The 23,189-nt window shown below is 45.5% G+C and overlaps 2 protein-coding genes across 5 annotated transcripts in view; both read left to right on the top strand.

Moving 5' to 3' along the window:
• LOC146190006 (uncharacterized) overlaps positions 1 to 8,224 on the top strand; it is a 30,632-nt gene extending 22,408 nt beyond the window's left edge. The window contains exons 10-11 of the mRNA XM_084605397.1: positions 950 to 1,072; positions 7,886 to 8,224. Coding sequence (XP_084461523.1) covers positions 950 to 1,072; positions 7,886 to 8,095 — 333 coding nt within the window. The 3' untranslated portion in view covers positions 8,096 to 8,224. The remainder of the gene's footprint in view (positions 1 to 949; positions 1,073 to 7,885) is intronic.
• Positions 8,225 to 12,292: 4,068 nt separating this feature from the next.
• The window catches only part of LOC146190005 (uncharacterized), a 51,449-nt gene continuing 40,552 nt past the window's right edge, over positions 12,293 to 23,189 (top strand). For all 4 annotated transcript variants that reach the window (XM_084604730.1, XM_084604729.1, XM_084604728.1 and 1 more), the window contains exon 1: positions 12,293 to 12,447. The gene's annotated coding sequence lies outside the window, so the exon portion shown is untranslated. The remainder of the gene's footprint in view (positions 12,448 to 23,189) is intronic.

Here is a 23,189-nt window from a genome sequence, read left to right as displayed (position 1 = left end):
TACATTGATATTGATTGATACTGATTTCACACTAATGGGCAGTATAACTAAAGCACATTCCTCTATGGCTGTTTCGATGACTGTTGGCTTCCTGCCTATGTATCTCATCATGACCCCTTGCCCCGCCGCGGTGGCTAGTGGACAGGGCGCTCGACGTCATGAAGACGTTGCTTCCATAGCGGTTGTGGCGGTCAGTTTCTGATAGAGGCAGTGCTCCCGTTACTATTCAGTTCCAGTGCACATTAAATAACCCCATGTGGAGGAATTATCCGGAACGCTCCTCTTCGGTAGTTCTTGCAGTTGAGGCTTTGGGACGAACCCCGCAGTCCGTAAATCATACCGAGTCCCTAACCTTTCTTTCACGGAAAGGGTGAAAATAAAAGTAACGGGGCACGGGAGCACACGGGGGCATAAAAAAACATGCAAAAAACAAGGATATGGGTTTCCATGTTACGTGACTTAATTCACGTCCGAGTTTTAGGAGTAGCAGCCCGCACTGCTCCCGAATATTTTCGGCGTAGCGAAACCATGTCTGTGCTCCTGCTCTCGATATGACATTGCAGGACGTCCGTTTTTCATGACAGTACATTTGAACTGGTCTTGAGTGATGCTGGTCGCCCACTGAAATGTGCTATTATCTCCAAATAAAACTGCATGGCTGCAATTAGCGCACGAAATATTCGATCATTTACACCAGGGTCCGTATTCCGAGTTTGCGTCGTTATCGAAAGTGTGGCTATCTTCCCAACCTCGGGTCATATGATTGGTGGAAATTGCCGGAACATGATGTCGCCACTTTTTCCGGTTCCGTAGTGGCAACACCCGGTTCTCGGCGTTTCGGCCAATCAGATGACTCGAGGTCCCGTGAGATAGCGACACTTCGATAACGACGCAAACTCGGAATACGGGCCCAGGGCAGGGCAATTCTAACGACACTGCTCTGTGTCAGGTTTGCAGAAACCCAAGGTACACCCAGAAAACCTACGATTCATCGGTGGATGCCATTCTGGCTTTCCACGACAGAGAACATACGATGTTCGCCTACGACAACGAAGTTGGTCTGTGCAGGAAGGTGAGATGGAGAGCTGACTTAATTGGAGTATGTGTAAAATACATATAAAATATGCTGAGCACTTGAGTTTACATTCTTGAATGAACTACTTGTAGATTTCATGAGGCAGTATGACTCAGTTTGTTAACGGCCTTCTCTCATAAGATGATAATGCTGCAGTTATCGTTTTGAGTCATATTATTTCCGGCGAAACAGAAAAGGAACACCGCGATTTATCGAACCATCGGCAGCATGGAACAAAGGAACTGGCGGAAGAAGTTCTGTGGTGGAGGCTTTAATGAAGTGCAAAATGAGTCTCCGGCTCTCGTGAATAAAAAGCGATTCCAGAAAAAGGAAATGCAGAAGGATATAGCTGTTTCCTGCTCAGGCTCTTGAGATGTTTATAAAATATCACAACAACCACAGTAGCCCCTGCAGCAGCCGTTTTTTGCAGCGCGTATCAGGACTAGGACAAAGCACGCAAGAACTAGTAGGGCACACAAGCGTTGAACTGCAAATTTATTTTGGCAATCCGCCAACCACATCATATATACCCACAGAAAAGCGCCCACGAAGGGAGCTAAAATCTGAACACGTGGCGAAAGAAAACAACCGGTGCACACAAAAGCAAGGCGTCAAATGGAACAAACCACAATAAGTTTATATATCAATAAATCGATAAGCCTAGCCCACAATTAACAGAAAAAGCAACATAGGATGGATGCAACATAACGTAAGTCCTAATAGTAATAGCCAGTAACAAACAGTGCGCTAAAGGAATGACAATATTTTCAGTTCCTAACGAGCTTCTTAGGCTGGCTAAAAAGTGGAGACGCAAAAAACGCTTCTTATAAGATGTTTTTTTTTTTTTTTTTTAACCGCCGATGAATAAATGAGATGGTCAAACAATGAGTGACACATGAAGAAATGTAGAGTGATGCAAATGCTCGAACCAAATCGAAAGCCAACTATTAACACGGCAAAACAAAAACCAAGAAGGAAATAAATTATGCTGCTAACATGGGCATGTAGGCTAAACGAGAAGGATAAACAAATACAGGATTGATGAGGTCTGATCGTGGAAGGTTAGAACCTAAAAGAGCAAGAAAAAAACAACCGGACACAAGTAAATTAAGATACAAAGTATAAAATATATAAAGTGACGGCATATAAAGAGTGCAAATAAACTAAAAGATAAAATCATAGAAAACCAGAGACAAATGCAATTTCGTTGGTCGAAAACAAAACAGAGGCTGTGCTGACGCATTCATCCTTGTACTTCGCGATCAAAGCGGCTTCCACTATATCGCGTACATGTTTATTATGATATCTTTTAGAATGGTAGCCTGTTCAAAGACAAGGGAACATTTTACATTGCTAATGCACTGGTAGCTTTCTGGACGATTAACCGGAAAATCATAGCTGTGCTTCATTAATCGTTTACTGATACATCAGCCGGTGTGGCCGATCTAGCATGCCTTGCCACCATATATGGGAATACAGTATACAGCGTGTTCTGCGCATGCTACTGCGGGATTCTTGTGCCTTGTGGCGCACCAAGTGTATCTCTCTTTGTCGTTTCGTTTACCATGAGACAAAGCCCAGATAGGCGGTGCGGAGCCGAAAAGACCATGGGAACACCTGCCTTCTTGCTAATGTTCTTAAGGTTATGTTTAACTTTATGCATATAAAGAATAATTGCCACCTTGTTTCGCTTTTGGACTTCGTCTGAGAGGCCTGTCTCGGTTCCTTAGCATTTTTTAATATTGTTCCACCGACAAAAGAAAACTGTTGCGTGTATCCCGACAGCGTCCGCTTGCACAGTTCAGATGAAAAGCTATCCTGTAGTTTGGCTCGCGTGACTACGTCAATGCATTGCTAAAACTATATTGTATAGTATTCCTTTCAGAACCGTATGCTAAAACGGATTTCTTACTCCTTGGCTAGAATGCCCAGTATACATGATTTCGCTGCGCATGTATGTTAGAAATTGAAAAAAAAAATGCAATAAAAAATAATTGGTACTGAAGTGAGAGGGGGGAAAGCTTCAGAGAGAGCTCGCAAAAGCCACCTAGAGAGCCTCTATTTTAAGTGAGAAATTAAGTAACGAACGAACTAAGGATCAAACGAGTGCACATGGAGAGGGCGAACAATTTAGCGGGCACAGTAACTCGTGAACAAAAGAGGCAAAGTCAAATAAGAGACAAAACGAGCAATGGTTAATGCTTTGTTGTCAGCGTGCCCCCGCGTAATCGTGCAGCAGGTTCAAATTACGCGCGAAAACTTCTTCGCTTTCTACGCTTTATGTAAGCGTGTACGTCGCCACTCATTCACAACACTGCGTTCAATAATGGACCTAGACAAAAACAACGCGGAACAAATATTTTCCTCTCATCATCGGCCAAAGTTTACGAGAAAATGGACCCCAAAAAGCGCGTATTCCTTATAGCAAAGCGTTACTTTCGCGACATCACGCGCCACTGAGCGAACTACCATCTCGTATAGGACTTAGACGAACTAGGAGACTATCTGAAACCGGCGTGGCTCGCTGTGTCCCCACCGTGGTCCCCACCTAGGTCACCGCTTAAAAAGAAATCAACATTCTTAAAGCCATCACAGAGGTAATGATCAACTAGCAGACGCCAACTTTGTTTTCATGTATGAAAGATGCATGAAATTTATGTCCAGTAACCATCCCAGCCTCGGCAGCCGCTTTTCGATGGAGGCGAAAAGCGATGTCCCCGTGCGCTGTGCGATGTCAGTGCACGTTAAAGAACCCCAGGTGGTCAAAATTTCCAGAGCCATCTACTACGGCGTCCCTCATATGAGGGACGCCGTAGTAGATGGCTTCGGAAATTTTGACTACTAAGCTACTCAAGTAACTTTGCGGCATTAAATCAATAAAACAAAACAAACCTTATATTTGATAACCATCAAATAAGGGGTTTCGTTGTAGGATACGTTAGAAACATGCGAAAAGCCACTGACGCTAAGGAAAGCGTAGGGGATATATATTGGTGGTTATAAATTTGAATTAATAATTACTCTTGGAGGTAATTTGTTAGGATGTACTAGACGAAAGCACCGGTGCAACCGATGGGATCCGAACACACGACCTTCAACTTTGCGTTTAGTGCTCTACCACTGAGCTACGGAAGCGACTGTTTAAACTTGCACTTTCTTAGTAATTTATATCGGGTGTAGCCTATCCTTGAGTGTGTTCGCCAGCGACACCCTTCTCAATAGCGGCGAACGTGGAAAGTGCCGTGAAAGCACGAGAGACACATGGAAAGTGGCAGGGGCTGCCTCCATTCTTTTATCTTTGGTTACAGCTTAAAGGGCCCATATATGTTGCATATATAATCAAGCGCAGTTTTTTTTTTTTTTGTTTTGTTTTGGAACACGCACGTGGAAAACATGCTTCCCGCGGCTAGTAGCACTGGCACACCCGGCGAAATGTTTGCTTTAAAGCATAGTGCTCATGGATTTCTATACTGAAAGCGATCAGCAAGAAACGATCGTAAAAGGAAGTTACATGTTCTGATATTTGCGTAATACAGAGAATAAAACCAGATTAAAAAAGAGAAAGAAGAGAAGAAAATTAAGTGCGACCGTTGACCTTTGCTGCACTACAGAGGGGATGGGTATTACAAAGAATGAACCCCGTTTGTAGTTACTTGCATTTGGCACAAAATTGATATTGATGTAGATTTTCTTTGCGTTTAGAAGTCATAACAATTTTTGTTAATGAATAGATGGATAAATCGAGGTATTGCACTAAATCATGCAATTTGAGGGCGTTTTTTTGTTGTTCATTTTTACATTCAGTACAAAATCCTGCACTAACAATCGAATGCAGGTTGTAGCGTATTCTTGTATATGATTTTAGTGCTCAGTACGAAGCCGAGTTCCGAGATATGGCTGGAGACCCAGCCGAACATTCGGTTCTGCTGGGTCTCCAGCCATATTGGAATTGATGGTAATGAAACCGCTGATACATGTGGTGCGGAAGCCCGCTACGGCGAAACAAAACAAGTGAGCGTGCCACACAAGGATTGGTTGAAGTCATTACATAAAAAAAAAGTTGAGACATAGATGGCAGGCTGTATGGAGAGATCAAGAAAACAATAAATTGCATACCGCAAATCCCTTTTTAGCAAAATGGAGGTCCAGTAGACACCAGGAACGTTTTAAGGAAGTAATTTTATGTCGCTTACGAGTCGGACATACTCATCTCACCCACAATTTCTTACTAGCAAAATGAGACAAGCCGCTTTGCGAAAGTTGCGGTGATGAACTCACAGTTAACCACATCTTAATTGCCTGTTCAGGACTAGAAGATCTAAGAAAAAAAGCATTTTACAGTGTTTTATAAAGAACACATCTCCACATGCTCCTTTTAGGTGAACAAGCACTCGTTGATTCTGCAGAGGTTTTTTAAGTTCCTCAATGATGCCAGCATCTTAAACAAACTGTAACAGTCAGGATATGACATTATCAATCTATATCATCAGTTTTAAACCTTGCGTTTGGCGCAGCACCGCCTTAGTTGCTTTTGCGCCATAAAAACCCAACATAACTAATTAACACCTGAGAGGGGGGGGGGGGGGGGGGGGGCTTATAACATACACGAATCCGACAGACAGCCTTCCAGTTTAAGTTCAAAAAGCGTGACTTCTGCGGAAACAAGTAATTCTGCAGAGATGCTACTGAAATCTAGAAGCCCGCCATCAGTAATCATAAAATGATAAACTAAAATACCACAGGAACAAATTTTGGGCTGTAATGCAGAATGCCCCTTGCTTCAAGACATGCCAGTTTTTGTAGTTAAGATCGAGTTAGAAATGAGGTGGTTTATATTGCTTGCCTATATATCTTCAAGAGTTTTACAGCTAATGTTTACTATTATACATGAAAATTATAGTTCTTCACTTCCGAGGCAGGGTCATGCGAATCGCGACCACGTTTGCAACCTGCCATTTGCTATGAAAACTGCCACGCAAAGAACGCCTGAAAAAATAGTTGGATTTATTGAAACGCCTGAAAAAGAAGCCGAAGGTGGGTTATGCGGACTGCGCAAATATTTAACACGGTCATTGGACTGATCACCAGGTGTGGCGGCATTACATATTCAGCGCATACCAGAAGAAACGGTATGATTTGGCCTTATCTTGTTTATGCCAGCCATACGATTAACTTCAAGTAGACGGCACTGAATGGAATGAAAACTGTCGTGGCTTTTCGCACAATGTTTGCAGGCAGGAACGATTTTCTGCTCAGTGAATATTTCGGCTTTATTGATATTGGCTTATGGAATAACTTCTTTTTGCTGATAAAATCCGTTGCGTCGAGATCTGATTTTATATTCTGTTTTCCTGCCTTACACTTTTATTTAGCTCCTGATTATTAATTTATATTCCTAAGCTCTGTATTTGTGTACTTAAAGTTCTTAGATTTCGTATCTATCAGCTGCGGGCATTGCCAAAATGTCGCAAGAATACTGTTTGTTGCCCCATTTTTCTCCTTTCTTATGTTACTGCGGTATTATATTAAAAAAACATCGTTATTGCTTTCATTCTGTTTATGAAGGTTTATATTAATCTAAACTTTTCATTTGTTTCTTCCTAGACTTCTATAGATGCCTTAATTATTTATTACCATTTTATTAGCTTTTCAGGAAACAATTTCACGAATGTTGCAATTTTCACTCAGTTCTATTCACTGCAGAATGAAATAATTGAACAAATATTTTAAGTACGCTACATATTTCAGAGGGAACAAAGATTTCAGCTTCAAGCAATTCGAATTCGAATTCGACGGAAATCTATCATTGCCTCACATGTATTTGCAAACCAAATGTGCATAAATTTGTGTGCTACATATGCTACATATTTCATGCTACCTATGTGCTACATATTTCAGAGGGAACAAAGATTTCAGCTTCAAGCAATTCGAATTCGAATTCGACGGAAATCTATCATTGCCTCACATGTATTTGCAAACCAAATGTGCATAAATTTGTGTTTTGATGGCATTCAAATCTAGTTTACATTTTTCTCAAATAATGTATAAAAAATATTCATAAAGACAGCAAATTCTGTTAAAAACCTTTTCTTCTTACTTCCTTTAGCATGCTGTCAAAAAAAAAAATCAAGGGGTGCAATAATTCTTCTTGCGTGTGGTAATGCGAAAGCACACAGGGGCGTCCTTTAGGTTGTGTTGGCGTTGGTTGGCTTGTTATCTAGATTTTCGGTTGCATTGGTGGCTCTGGCTTCGATTAGGGCCATGACTAATGTCGAAAGTTGTTATGTATGTGATTAATGCGTTATAGACAATTAATCATGACTGAATTTGGTATTGGCTTGTAATGTTGATTCTTCGCTATGACGAATTCTTGGCTATGATATGGATTCTGGATATGACTGATGTTGCAAGTCATTATGCGTTGTCAGTAAGGTATTATAGCCAATTAATTATGACTGGATTCTTCATAGGCTTAATTATGTGGATTCTGGATAGGTGTTTTGGCTATGACTTGGATTCGAGCTATGAGCTATGTCGGTAGTCATTATGCAATTTATATTCGACATTATAGACAAGTAATCATGACTAGATTCGGTATTTTTTTGGCTTGTTATTTGGAGTGTGTTAAATTGGCTTTAGATCCGTCTATTGGCGACGCATTCTGCAGACAGTCACTCTCTGCGCATGCCACTGATGAGTCAAGAAGGCTTTCGCCTTAATACGCTGCGAAATTACAGCGTGAGAAACTGTCAATGTTTACTAACGTTTCAATTGACGCCCTGTTCAGAGCTGCTTTCCTTTTCTCGGCAGCTGTGCAACGTGAAAGCTCAACACCCAGGGCTGCGTTTCGGTATCGCCGTGTACGACCTGGACTATGAGGACTTCTCAGACACGTGCGCAAGTATTAACAAGTATGGTACTTTCTCTCGGTTCTACGCCATCCGGAGCGTTCTGAACTACTTCAGGACAAAGTTCAGAAGAACGCAAGATGTACAGGGCTGCCGACTGCTCATCACGTGACATCCTCAGCGGATTGCGGCATCCGGCCCTCCAGAGTATAGTAAATAAAAAACAATTACTTGGGTGATATCGTCAAGAAGTTTTGTATTGTAAAATAGTAAAAAACGTAGAATTGTAATGAAATAAAAATTTCACAGTTGATTATCATTGTCATAATACTTCAGGGACACCTTGTGAGGACTACGAAATGCTTCAGATAGTCTATATGTTTATAGACAATCTTAACTACCTGGAAAAGATAGGTGTACTAAAAAGACCATTATGGGATGGTTGAATGCTTTGTGGTGCTGGGGATGTAGGGGAAGTATGCCTCTTGCACGTCCTGTCATCCATTCGTAATCATTCTAAAAAGAGATGGTTTTTACAAATTGGCACTCAATGTTCGGAGACTGTCTTTCGGTGGAGGCAAAACGGAGAGACATCTGTGTGCTCGGCGATCTCGGTGTACGTTAAAGTACCCAAGGTGGTCGAAATTACTCTGTAGCATCTCCACTAGGCAACCCTTTTTTTCTCCTCACTTTCCGCTTTCACTTCCACCTTCCTTGCCTTACAGCCCGGTTCAGGAGTCCATAAAAAAGAAAGTGACAGATAACTGCGCCGTTCTTTCCTGTAAACCAATTTATTATTGTTTATTATTACAAGCCGAAATTTTCCCTACCCGGCTTTGTTGACCTTTGCTCACCTAAGTCGTTACGACCCAACATGCTAAGCCAGGCACCGAAAGCCACTTTCGACCACATTAAGTTTACATGCAAAACTTCCAGCCACCGCCCCACTGAAGCCTCACAGATGAAAAAACGTTGGAAGATCGCGGTCTCCAGCTAGGACCCGGCTGAAGCCGACCTGGGCTGAAGGCGTCGCTGCCACGCATGGCCTGACGACACCACCCGGGAGCAAGAACCGTCTGAATCCTTGTAATATACTCTAGTTCCCTAAAAACGTTAAAAGTGGAAGTAGTCTAGTAATAGTGGCTATAATAAAATAGCAAAAAGGAATAGAAAATATTTGCTGCCCGGTCTCTGCTATCTCAATTCCTCACGCACCTTAACTGTGTGCAGGAACATGTAGTCGGGAGAAAGGGAGAAGCAATGAAATAATTCATGGACAGAGAAAAAGCACAGGATAGAGTAAATAAAATACAATTCTAAAATACGCTATTGTTACATCCGGATGGTCAGTAGAAACTTCAGTTAGCGGAGTGAAGCATCGCACTCTGCAGTCCATTCAAACAAAGCTCCTTTGTGAAGACGGCACGTCAGCGGGTATGCGATATCGGCAAAGCGATAAATAAAACTCCCGGAAACCCAAAAAACGATGGACCTCTAACTCTCCGTGGTGCTTGAAATGACTCCAAAGATGCCGTCTTCTGAGGGTCTGGTCTCACGCTCTCCTCATCAACATGATGGCCGAACACCATCGCTTGAGCTCGCCAAAACGGTCCTTAGAATTTAAAACTAATCCGGCATTATACCAACAGTCTAATACGCACGCATAGCGGTCATTATGCTCGTCGAACGTTACCAAAAATGACGTCATCAAGATAGCACAGACATACTTGTCTCATTTCATGACGCGCAATACCATGCCATAAATCTCCCAAACGTCGCAGGCGCATTGCAATGTCCAAATGGCATCACATTAAATTCAAAAAGTCCACCCGGCGTTACAAACGCCGTTTTTTCTTTGTCTACTTGATGCACCGGGATTTGCCAGTAACCTGATCGCAGATAAACGCAGGATAAGAAAGAAGCGCCAGAGAGAGTCTATGGCGTCGTAAATGCGAGTCAAATGGTATACATCACTTTTGGTGATAGCATTTAACCGGCGGTATAGTCCACGCAAAATTGCCACGGGCCGTCTTTCTTACGGACAATAATCACGGAAGTTGCCCAAGGACTAGACGGCTCCTGAACACCGTTCTTGCGTCACACGCTCTGTCCATGAGGTTGGGCACATTCACACGCTAAAAATAAACTTCACCACTTGTGCAGTCGACCGTCACTGCGCACAGCTTCGAAAAGTCTGATCCTAAAATGACGCCATGGGTAGAACAAGGAATAACGACGAATTCCGCTTGATAAATGGATCTACCCAATTCAACTCCAAGGTTATACACTCCAAGAGGACGCAACGGCTCGCGACTCACGCCACAAAACGTTGAGGTTTCATTACCCATGAACGTTACTTTGCGTCCCAGTAGGCATTTGTATCCCATACTAATCACAGAAACAGTTGCACCGGTATCAACGAGTATTAAGACAGGAAGAGGAATATCGGAACAGATCGAAGTTCTAGCAGCCTCACCTCCATCGATCGCGCTGGTTAGTTTTCTGGACGACGTGACGGAGACCGCCGCGTGCGAGGCACGGGAAGAGGATTGACACTCCGATCCGATGCCGGGGACGAATTACGAAGGGTGGTGTACCGAAGATCCGCTGGAGGAGGGGAGTAAGCAGTCATGGTAGATGCACCCTGGTAAGCCGGTAGTACTGGAAACATTGATGGCCCGTACCTGTAAGGTCGACAGCGGTGGCACAATTCTGCGATATGGTTTGGATTTCCAAACAGGAAACAAACCAGAGGCGAGCAATCAACGATACATGCGTGGCGTTCTTCGTAGGAGCGATCAAAGGCCCGTGTCTGGTAGCATTCATCGGCATCGGGACCTATTGAAAAGGCATCACACGGTGCGTTTTGGTCGAGAACGGACGGTGGCCACTCGTAGTAGTGTTGGTACTGGTGCGACCTAGGAGCGTTGTGTTGTCCAGCATATAGTGAGGCGTGCGGCTCGTATCAAATCCCACCGCGTTGATAAAAAAAAGGCTCTCTCGATCGCTGCATAGATAGGAACGTGTGATCAGAAGGGTGCGCATGGAAGCGGGACAATTCCTCGATGCCTATTCGGCGGACAGTGCAGGCAAGATCAGTGGCTTCGAAAGTTGTCTCAACAGCAGCAACGCTTGTCACTGTATCCTAGTGACCGAACTTCGGTGTTATTCAGCGCATCTTCAAATTCTCAAATCTTCGACAATGACGTATGACGTCGGCGACGGAGTTTAGGCTTTCCTTGCTGATAAGGCATGTGCATATGTTCGCACCGAAGCCCTTGAGCAAATGGCCTACTTTGTCCTCGTCAGACATGCGAGGCGAGACGATCTTGCAGAGCTTCAGTACTGCCTCGATATACTGTGTACACGTCTCACCAGGAAGTTGAGCCTGATGAGCCTATGTCTGCTCAGCCCTCTTCTTTTTTTGCCGAGGAATCCCCAAAGCACTTCTAGGTAGCTTTGTGATTTTCATATCATGTGAGGGCAGTATCCGTGAGCGAGAAAACGACGTTCGCCAGCTGGTCGTTATTGTCACACTTGTTATCGCGGCTCACTCGTTGGCAGTGGGTGAGCCATTCATCCACGTCGTCACCAGCTGCTCCCGCGAAGGAACGGGCACGTAGGGTGGAAGGCCGGCAAGGTTTACTTCGACTCCGATGAAGCTCGGGTTGATCCGTTGTTAATTAGGACGTATCCAGCAAGCCTCCACCAAGATGATACGGCGTAAACCGCTCTCTCAGGAGGGGGCCACGCCAGACGTGCGAAGTGAGATCTTGATCGCATTCAGCAGCGTCACTTCTTCTACAGCACCCTGTCTTTCTAATACGTCTTCTTCGTTCATCTGTCACGATATGAAGAGTACAATTAGTGCGATCTATATGAGCCGCGCCAGATTAGGGTGAGAACTCTCCTGCAATAAATATCTTTTTGGCTCCTCTTGACTAAGAGGATACCGGACGGCTGATGGAGAATTGATATGAGCGATTTTGGCTCCAAAAGTGGTTACTTTTTATGGGCACGCTAGTTTACAAGCGATGTTTTTTGCGAGCTAAATTGTTTGGTGCATCTTGATGATGCTGCGATCATTTTGGTTGAGCGTCTGCTCGAAAGATTGAAACGGGCACTCCCATTGTGATCTATGCCATTTTACCTTTCATTGTGATGAAAATGAAACTCCAGCTTTGCTCCGTGCTGAGAATATTCCTCAGGTGTCAAGTGTGGACATGTTTCAAGCAGCAGCTAATGCGCGTACTTCAGCATGGTATGTTGTTTTCGATTCGTTCTCAGCAGTTGTCACTGGATAAGGTCGTCACGTTTGTGCACAAAGCTTATTGTGTTATAAAATCTGATGCAGCTTAGTTCATGACAGGCCGGTGACAGGGAGAGGGGGAAGGAGAGATTTCTCTGCCTCTGCATGCTTATAAAGAACGTATTTGAGGGTTGCGGACACTCTATCCCATCTCATCTATACTGGCTGTTGGGCAAGCAGGAAAAGGAAATTCCTCAGGTTGAAGATTTTCGCAGGTGGGCTTCTTTAGAGATTTTTCATGATCGAAAATGCCCTATAATGACGGTAGTTGCGCATGATGTCCATCGGCGTTAGACCATTGCCAGTCAAAAGTCTCAATATTAAGAACCTCCTTCAGATGTTTCATTGCTGCATTTTGTGACTGTTGACGCGACCACAGTCGCTACGCTAACAAAAACATGACGCCTTCCTTCAAGCCCTAAGTTACTGCGAAGCTTCGAAAAAATTCGAACAGCAGGCTTTTTAAGTTGCCAAAGGCACTGGCAGCATCAACAATATTAGATCAAACATCGAAAAGCTTAACTCGAAGCCAGATTTTTACAAAATTGATAGTCATTGGGTTCGAGACAATGCTCTCGTTAGGTTTACTGCGGCTGACAATAGCTGGTGCGCAGATCGCTTTGACAGCTTTTTCGCTTGTGCCTGATCGCCGCGTGGACAGCGTGCTCGTCACGGGGGTGTTACTGCGCTTTTTGTTTTGCCGATGCGCCCTCCCACGCCGGGCTACGCCCTTTGTAGTTTTCTTATTATTGCGGGAACCACAAACTGCGAGCTACGGTTCCGCGCTTCGCGCCCCTTGCGAGTTCGGTCCAAATGCTAACAACCTTTATGTTATAAGAAATGCGATGCTCTTCCAGATTATTTCCACATAAGGTCACAAGTATTCCGTCGTCAAAAGGACGTCAAACAGAAGCATCAGGGCAAAACTAGCTTTTGCAGCCAGTAAGGTTTGGCTATAAATAAATCTGCCACAAAAATTCTGTCAATTCTTCTCATTTCCCCACTCTTGCACACTGCGCGTCAGTTTACCTTTGCAGAATAATTTACCTCGGTGTCCTGCTTTTTCTATTTCGCACTGAATAGCATAAATTCCGACTATAGGCGTGGCAAGAGACTTGCACCTTTTCTGAGCATGATAACATAATAGAGTTAATTTGAAATAGTAATGCGATGTTGCAATAGAGAAAAGCGCTAACTTGTGACCGCAAAAAAATATAAGCGTGCTTTTTAAGCCAGGAACAAATTTGCTATCAGTACAAAATGCCTAGGAATAAATTCCGAAGGAGTCGGCTGCCCAGTGCTAGCGGCTATTGCACTTTAAAATATTCTGTTTAGGTTTTTACTGCCGCCGCACCGTCGTTCGCAGGCAATCTTTAGCTCATGTTTAAAATATGACTCGCATTTGTGCCATATCACTTATGCACGAATATTTATGAATGGGTTATGGGCAGTAAAGCGCCATAGTGACGCAGGCTACTAGTGGCTTCGTAGCGTATATGTGCTGATTGTTCTGGGCTACCCGGGATTCTTAAACGAGAGCTGCATTCGTGGAGTGCACGGTCGAGAAGAAAAAAACTTCTTGAAACGATGCTACATAAGGATGGAATTGCTTGCAAGAGAAAAGCAAGGGTTAAGATCCGGAGCATCCTACATTAAACAACCTTGACACTTACGGAGAGGTGGCGTGAAGCGATGATAAAGCACAAGATCATTTGCGCCCTTTCAATCAAATAACAAAAAGAACCAGCGTGGCAGTGTGAGAGATGATACCGCTATAGGCGTGGGGACAGGCAATAAAAACAATATCAGCGGATGATGCCTGGCCTTAAGTAGTGTGAAACCATACGTTCAGGACCATTTTCTGTAAATGACTCGAAGAGTGGCCAAAGACGAGCGTGCTGACATACTGCATACGGCTCACACGATGAGCCGTTGTGAAACAGCCACAAGAATGGAACGGTCCAATTCTATGGTAAACCGCATTATTCAGGTATTTAGAGCCAAATTCAGATTGGAAGATGCTCCACGTGGAACTCAGGAGCGCGCAGCAACGCCCAAAGATCTGATTGTCGCGGCTTCAGTCTATGATCCGTTTCTCACGACACGAGAAATCCGCAACGAGCTCGGCCTACATGTCAGTGAGGAAACCATACACAGAAGGCTCCATGATGCTTGAATCTGACGCCGGGCAGCCGCGACTTGAGCCGCCGCACAGCCTCAGCTGGCGGTTGGAGTTCGCAGAGGGCCACGAAGAATGGACGCCGGAAAACTGGTGCTACGTCGTGTCCAGCGACGAATCAACATTCTGCTGACGATAGTACCAGCGCCAGAGAGTTTTGCGTCCTAAAAACTAGCGGTATACTTTGGGTACATCCTTTTATACCAGTTGAGTAGAGAAAATGATCGCTTTCTTGTTTAAGTTAAAAGTGATCGGGATATGTTTGACACGCAGTCGAGCGGACGCACAGCAATGAACGTCTTGGATGCCGTTAGCTACCAGGGCTTGGGACCCTTCCACAGGATTCAAAGCAGGTTGAAAAGGGAAGCATACATTAAGGTCGTGGAGAATGTTTTGATCCATATATGCTGGACGGGACATTTCCGGAATGCTTCTGGTTTTAACGCGATCGCGCTCCAATACACACGGCTCGAGGGGCGGAAGCCTTCTTGGACAAAAATGTCGCAATGCAGGTGCAGTTGCCAAGCCACATCCCAGACCTCAACATCACTGAAAATATTTGGAGCATGATCAAAGCAAGGCTCTCCAGGCATTTAGGCTCGAGTTCCACCACTTCGGACCTGCTCTAGGTTCCCATTCAAGAGTAGTGGCAGCTTCTGCAGGCGAACATAAAGGACATAGATCTGCTCGACGCGTTTTATCAATCACTGCTGGAGATCATGAAGGTACTGAAGAGTGCTCGTGGTGGAGCCACTCGTTTCTAGACTGGGTTTTACGAAGTGCTCGTTGCTTGCATTTTTCTCTTCTTCACATAGCCAGTGACAAAAGTTTCATTTTCCTTCGCATGCTGAGAAGCCGGACTGTTTTCTATTTGAGAGAGAGAGATAGAGGGTGTGCGTATGTGCGTGCATGTAAAGATGTAAATATTTCTTGAACTGCTCAAAAACACCATGTTAAGAAAACCGTTTCCTGAAATAAGAGATGAATCTGAGTTCTATTGCGTAAAAAACGTTTTTTGTATAGTATCTCTCATTTTTACTATTGTCCGAAGATTCGGCATATAAGGGCTTCAGTTGGAAGCGCAGCACAAAGCCAAACATGTTTTGTTTAGTGGGCAGCATTTCAATCACACTGGCAAGGGCATCAAGCTGCAGCAGCTTAGCGATAATAAAACTGCAAAGAGCGTTGCCGGGGCTGTGGAGGCTACATCGGCGAGCAAAAGGCGCAGAAACGCCCCCGTGACGAGTGCGCTGTCCACGCGGTGCTCAGGCACAAGGAAAAAAGCAATCAAAGCGAGCTGCGCACCAGCTATCGATAGCCATCGTAAACGTACGGAGAGCATTAGCTGACTGTCGCTTCGTGGCGGATTGCAGGCTGTCGTGACGCTGGGACTACGTCGACCCGGCCTTCACTTGGTAGCGTGCAGAGACTCGGGGTTGAAGTAGGATTGAATCTTCGAAGTTGGTGAAATATGTACAAGCAGGTTTAATGGCACTTTGAGAAACTTATTTACAAGATTATTTACACGAAAAAGAAGGGTACATCAGCAAAATGACAAGCGTTAAGAGTTCATAGCGAGAAGCGACTGGATGAGCCGTTTACCCAGGGCCCAGAGCGACATTTCGAGCTCTGCAGCGTCCTTAAAACCCCCTATGTCCAGCCCCTCTCTGAAGATGCTGACCAGCCAAATCCAGGGCATGCCCCTCAGGTATCGGCATCCAATCGAACACATCACTGCACTGATGGTCGGAAGCACTGACTGGTCCGGCATTCATTCGTTGGGCGTGATCACTTGTTGGCGGGAAAAGCTTGGGAACGGCGAGGAGAGGAGGTACATTTCTATTCTTCAGCAAAGAAACCACAGGCTGGTTCTGACAAGGGGTTTTACTTCTCAGAAACCCGAGTGCACGTGGCGCCGCATAGGGCTCCCAACATTGTCCCTTTTCGACAATTGCAAATCTTTCCTGCATTCCCGGGAAATCACTTAATGGCCGTATGAGTCATGCTCCTTTCTTGTCCTGCACGTCAGCGGACATGTCACTCTGTCGTCTCCTTTGGATAGGAGGCATTCATCACTGGAAGATAGCACTTCTCGACTGGAAGGGTGAACAAAAGAAAGCACTTCCTGCTATTTCCCGCAGGGGGACGTTTCTTTGTGTTTTTCCAGACGTTCTCTTGACAGGGCCAATTTGGCATTTGCAGGTTGTCCACAAAGCAAAACATGCTTACAAAACAGGATTCCTGGAAACAGGCTCACTTAGAGCCATTGGACCATCACCACATATTCACAAAACTTATCCATGCCCACAGGCGAACAATAGAGCGCGCAATTGCGGATGCTTGGTCGTAACAGCCTCCTCCCCCGCCAGAAGAGTCTCGGAGGGCAGCAGTCCCAGCTGCTGCATGAAGAGACGACTTAATGGTCTGCACGTGAACGCTTGAAGCTCGCTGTTGCTTGTCGCGTTGTCTTGATTGTTGTAGGCCAAATTGCTCGAGCTGTCTGAAACTCAACCACATGTCGAAGCAAGCACTCGGCTCCCGTCTGAAGAGACCAGGTCAAAAGAAAACTGCCATTGTTGTTCGAGAAAAGCCCACTCTCAAGACGTTCAGGACCCACGTATTCCTAGAAAACCAAACGTGCTGCTTTACATAGTCACACATATACAAGCGCACGGAAAAAAAAAAAAAAACCTGATTATCAATTTGGATACATGGTGAGGAACATCTCGGATCGCTTAGAAAGAGCGGCTAAGCGCGTCCGCATTCCCATTTAACTTCCCCTTTTTGTATCTTATTTCAAAATTGTACTGCTGTAAAATCAAGCTCCACCTAAGAAGGCGACTGTTCTTCGATGTCGCAGTTTGCAGCCAAGCCAGGGGACAATGGTCCGTCTCTACGGTGAATTTGGCCCCTCCAAGATAGCACTGCAATTTTTGAATGGCCCATACAATGCAAGCGCACTCTTTCTCTGACGCGCAATAAGCTCTCTCTCTAGAACTCAGTTTTCTGCTCAGGTAGAGCACGGGGTGCTCATTACCGTCGTCATCTCTCTGGGAGAGAACAGCACCTAGCCCTCGATCACTGGCATCACACTGGACCGTGAATTCTCGGTCATAGTCTGGAGCTCGCAATACCGGACGGCTAATCAGCACAGCCTTCAGGTTTACGAAGGAGGCTTCCTTTTGTTCGTCCCAGACTACATTTGTCGGTTCTGTCTTGCGGAGAGCGTCGGTCAGAGGGCTAGCCAAAGCTGAATAGTTAGGGATGTAGTGATTGTAGTACCCAGTCAGACCCAGGAATGCTCGAATTTCCGTCTTCGTGCTCGGCCGCGGGTAGTCTGCTACCGCAGAAATCTTAATCTCGCTGGGTTTCCTGAAACCTTGACCTACATTGTGACCCAAGTAGTCCACGGTCGCCCTTGCCAGGCAACATTTCTCGGCCTTTACGGTTAGTCCAGCTTGACGCAAAAGGCTCAGTACAGCTCTTAGATGTACCATATGGTCCGCCCATGAGTCGGAAAAAACCGCAATGTCGTCTAAATAAAGCACCGCGAATGTTTCACACCCCTTTAAAATCCTATCCATGAGTCGGGAAAAACAAAATGGAGCATTTTTGAGCCCGAAACTCATCATTGTTGGCTGGTAGCTGCCCGTCGGAGTGACGAAAGCCGCGTATCTGCTGGCGCGTTCAGTGAGCGGTACTTGCCAGTATCCTCGAGTAAGGTCCAGCGTAGTCACATATGCCGCTCTACTGACCTGTTCTACTCTCTCCTCAATATTCGGAATAGGATACACTTGATCCCTGGTGAGAGAATTTAGCTTTCGGTAGTCTACCACAGGCCTAGGGTCTTTACCTGGAGCTTCTACTAAGATCATAGGCGAAGCATAATCGCTTTCCGAGGGTTTTATTACTCCTAATTCCAGCATGCGAGTTACTTCCCTATCCAGAATTTCTCTTTGCCTTGGAGAAAATCGGTAGCACCTTGATCGCACTGGCACGTCTGAAGTCAGCTCAATATCGTGCTCAGTCAAATCAGTTCTGCCTGGCCTGTCCACGAAGCAGGTCTCAAACTCTGTTATTATTTCGCCCAGATCGGACAGCTGGGATTTCTTTAGTTCTCCTCTCTGCTCCGTCTTTTTGAGAAGCTCCTGAGCGTTGCTTCCTTTTCCGCTGAGGCAAATCAAGTTGTCCCCCATCTCCTCGGGAAGGTTTAACGTTAGATTTACCACGGCTTCCCTCTGCACATAAGGCTTCATAAGATTGCAATGATAAATGCGCACTTCTTTACGCCTACCGGGAATTTTCACTGCGTAGTTAGTGTTAGAAAGCTTTGCAACGACTTCATCAGGTCCTTCCCACTGTACTTCGAGCTTATTCCTGAGATCATTGGCTTGCTCCATAGCTAAGTCCTCTCGGGTTCCACTTAGAAGTCTCGTGAGATTGCTAGACACCGGCGGCAAGAGGTTACTCTCTAGAACGTCCTCATTCCGTGTCTTATCAAGCTCACTTTCTAGTTGACTTATCTGAGATGCCTCGCTCTCAAAGTTTTCTGACCCGCTATCTTCCGCATTTACCACTGTTTTAACTGCCGTTTCCTCCGCTGTGGATTTTTCTGGAATGAGCAGTGTAGCTAGTTCTCGCGCCTTTGAACGTGTTAAGGCTTGCACAACTCTGTCTCCGAAAAGGATGCCCCTCTTTCGCAGCAGCATGTCCGATTTGTTGGAGAACAAATACGGATAGCACTTAGGAAGCTTTCCTGAAACGGCAGCCTCGGTTGTTAATTCGCCGAAAGGGCCCTCGATGACCACGTTCGCGATCGGCAAGCACACACTCTGTTCCTCAACTACCTGTCGGATCCATGCACACTGTCCTGTATAGTCGGAAGGCGATACATACGCCGGATGGACAACATCCATCGTTGCGGCCGAATCGCGCAGTACCTTGCAAGGCTTCCCGTTGACTACTAGGTCATGCAGGTAGGGTTCTAAAAGCTGCATATTTTCATCGCAGTCCCTGACATACGAGAAAGCAATCTTTTCTTTCCGGCAGTTGACGGCAATGTGACCCTGCTCATTACACCTAAAGCATGTGAGTGGCTTCCTAGCCTCAAGCTTATTCTTTGTGTTCTGCACGTTGGTCACTTCCCCACTTTTCTCACTGCCGTCCTTTCTAGGGAATTTGCCTGAAGAAACCTTCATTTCTTCGTTTCCAACTCTAGTAAAGTGCCTTTCCTGACGGTTATTCACTCTCAACTTGGGATTGCGGGGCCTATCCACTGCTGGGTTGCTGAATTGTCGGCGCGAAGCATACTCCTCAATAAGTTCGGCAGCTTCAGTTGCCGACTTAATTTCGCCTCGGTCCTGTAACCAATTTCTTTCTTTTTCTGGGAGGCAGTTATAAAACTGCTCCAAAAGAATTCGCTCGACTACAGCGTCCCTATCACTGTAGGAATCTGTGCTCTTTAGCCACTCGCCCAAATTTACTCTTAAATTGTACAGGAATTCAGGGTAACTCTCGTCTCTGGACTTAGTAGCGTTCCGAAAACGTTGTCTGAACGCCTCGGCGCTAAGCCTATACTTTCTCAGAAGGCAAGCTTTGACCTTCTCGTAGTTGTCCGCGTCCTCCTTGCTTAGCCGCGCGACAACCTCCGCTGCCTCGCAGGGCAGAACCGTCAATAATCTCTGAGACCACGTGTCTCGCTGGAAGGACAGTTTTTCGCAAGTTCGCTCAAAGTTAGCCAGATACAGACCGATATCCCCTGATATCACATATGGCTGCATGTACTTTGACATCTTGAAATCTGCCTCCTTGTTGAGACGAGGTACCGCTAGCTGGGGACAATCGCCCGACCTCTTGCTCAACTCTAGTTCTAATTTCCGGAGCTCAATTTCTAGCTCCAGCTTTTTTGCTTCTCTTTCAATTTCACGCTCTTTCTGCTGTCTGAGCTGTTCCTTTTTTTGACCGATCAGGTTCCATGCTTCACTGAGCTCCTCATCATCGGTTCCCAGATCAGTGATTGCCTTTATAATCAAGGGTTTTCGTGCCAAACCACTTGTATCAATTCCCAATTCCTCACACAATAGCAACAGGTCCGGTTTCTGCAGCTTTTGTAGGTCCATGATCGCTCCGAGTGTCGGCTACTTCCAAAACAACTGTGCAAACTACCAAACCTAAAGGCGTTTCAACACTTTTTACCAGTTCTAAAATCTAACCCTGTTCTAGAACCTGGTCCACATCAGAAGAAAAGCCAAGCACTCACCCACACATGCGATCGATGTTCCGAGCTGCTCTCTTGTTGGCCGATTGTTGCGCCTGCTTGTTGCTTGAGATGCCACCTCCGATCACAAGATGTTGTGGCTTGTAGATTCTGATCCACCTCGAACCACCAGATGTTGTAGCTTGTAGATCCAGATGCCACCTCCGATCACCAGATGTTGTGGCTTGTAGATTCAGATCCCACCGCTGCCACCAGTTGTCGTGACGCTGGGACTACGTCGACCCGGCCTTCACTTGGTAGCGTGCAGAGACTCGGGGTTGAAGTAGGATTGAATCTTCGAAGTTGGTGAAATATGTACAAGCAGGTTTAATGGCACTTTGAGAAACTTATTTACAAGATTATTTACACGAAAAAGAAGGGTACATCAGCAAAATGACAAGCGTTAAGAGTTCATAGCGAGAAGCGACTGGATGAGCCGTTTACCCAGGGCCCAGAGCGACATTTCGAGCTCTGCAGCGTCCTTAAAACCCCCTATGTCCAGCCCCTCTCTGAAGATGCTGACCAACCAAATCCAGGGCATGCCCCTCAGGTATCGGCATCCAATCGAACACATCACTGCACTGATGGTCGGAAGCACTGACTGGTCCGGCATTCATTCGTTGGGCGTGATCACTTGTTGGCGGGAAAAGCTTGGGAACGGCGAGGAGAGGAGGTACATTTCTATTCTTCAGCAAAGAAACCACAGGCTGGTTCTGACAAGGGGTTTTACTTCTCAGAAACCCGAGTGCACGTGGCGCCGCATAGGGCTCCCAACATTGTCCCTTTTCGACAATTGCAAATCTTTCCTGCATTCCCGGGAAATCACTTAATGGCCGTATGAGTCATGCTCCTTTCTTGTCCTGCACGTCAGCGGACATGTCACTCTGTCGTCTCCTTTGGATAGGAGGCATTCATCACTGGAAGATAGCACTTCTCGACTGGAAGGGTGAACAAAAGAAAGAACTTCCTGCTATTTCCCGCAGGGGGACGTTTCTTTGTGTTTTTCCAGACGTTCTCTTGACAGGGCCAATTTGGCATTTGCAGGTTGTCCACAAAGCAAAACATGCTTACAAAACAGGATTCCTGGAAACAGGCTCACTTAGAGCCATTGGACCATCACCACATATTCACAAAACTTATCCATGCCCACAGGCGAACAATAGAGCGCGCAATTGCGGATGCTTGGTCGTAACAAGGCCAAGTCATGCGTTCCGTCATTCGTGTTAAGTCTGTGGGAGGCTGTACCTCGAAAGATTCTAGCCACTCGTATGTATGCATTTCTGTATTTCTACAATGTTTCTGGGTTTTGCTAGTCACCATTTGCGGCCTTAACTAGATGTTTCTTTGCTGCCTTTAAATCGACCGTCGACAGTTGCGACATGCATTCGTACCACCACTGAGCCCGACTGCTGCTATCACCGCCGCCGAGTTCCTCAATTGCTTTGGGCGCACAAGTCAGCCAATAAAGAGTTTATTTCAGCGAAATCCAAATCTGGTCGATTGCTCCCTATGGCCGTGGCGCTTCCAAGTGACAGTATCAATTGTTCTTGTATGTATTTCTCCTCCCCTCTGTAACGACGAACGGCACTGAGGGTATATATTCAGACAAGTACTACTGTTTTATGCAGCATCCAGGTTAATTCCTTCGTATAGGAGCGTAAACAGGAGCCCACGAGGTGCCTAACTAACCGCACGACGCCCTGCGCCGCTAGTTCCCATCTCTCTCTCAATATTGGGCTAAGCCGGTAACTTTAGCCGTAAGAAACTTTGTGTCATTTTAAGCTGATATGTCCGTTTAATAAGCATCCAAATGTTACTAACACGTACAGACTAGCTAGCTTTATATTTGCAAACAAAATGGGAAGTTGTTTTAAAAAGGCATTTTTGGCGGTTGCTCGTCCCGCCAAAAAAATGGTCTCATTAAATTCTGCCTTTAAGGGCGTGTCACGATAGTGTTAATGACTCCTGTCCCTGGATTCTCCCGCGGATGCTCGTTCGCGTATATCCATTTTACTACTCGCTTATTCTCTAATACGTTTTAGTGCCTCTGTTATCTCAAACTTATTACCATGCAGTCATTCGTTACTTATATGAAAGGACTCCCGTTACAGATATTTCTAAAGTGCTGATTTAACCAAGTTGCATGGACTTAATTTCCTTTGTGGCCTTAGATAGCAGCGTGTCTTATTCACCGTGTGCAATGGTCCTCGGAAATTTGATGGTTATCTCAACAACTGATCTTGGATGTAGAAGCTCGATTTGGTAGCTCTTGCGATGTCACATGACCTCGTGCGTCGCACAACGGGCCGACCTAACAGTATCCGGCCATGTCACCTGTAACAACAAAACGATATCCATGACTTTTCGCTCACAAAGCCGGTATCTCTGAGATCGCCGGATTTTTTACAGAGTGGTTCGTTCAACGCTTTCCGTCTAATGAAGTCGCCATACCCTAGTCCCGGCAATTGTTAAGTAATATGCAAAGTAACAGTTTGCCGCGAACCATTCAATCATTTGTTTTT

The sequence above is a fragment of the Amblyomma maculatum genome, chromosome 5, assembly GCF_055883805.1.
Source record: "Amblyomma maculatum isolate TAMU_Amacu chromosome 5, ASM5588380v1, whole genome shotgun sequence".
In the NCBI taxonomy this organism is placed as follows: Eukaryota; Metazoa; Arthropoda; class Arachnida; order Ixodida; family Ixodidae; genus Amblyomma; species Amblyomma maculatum.
The sequence above is the reverse complement of the archived record's forward strand: the minus strand, read 5'-3'. Positions and strand labels throughout refer to the sequence as shown.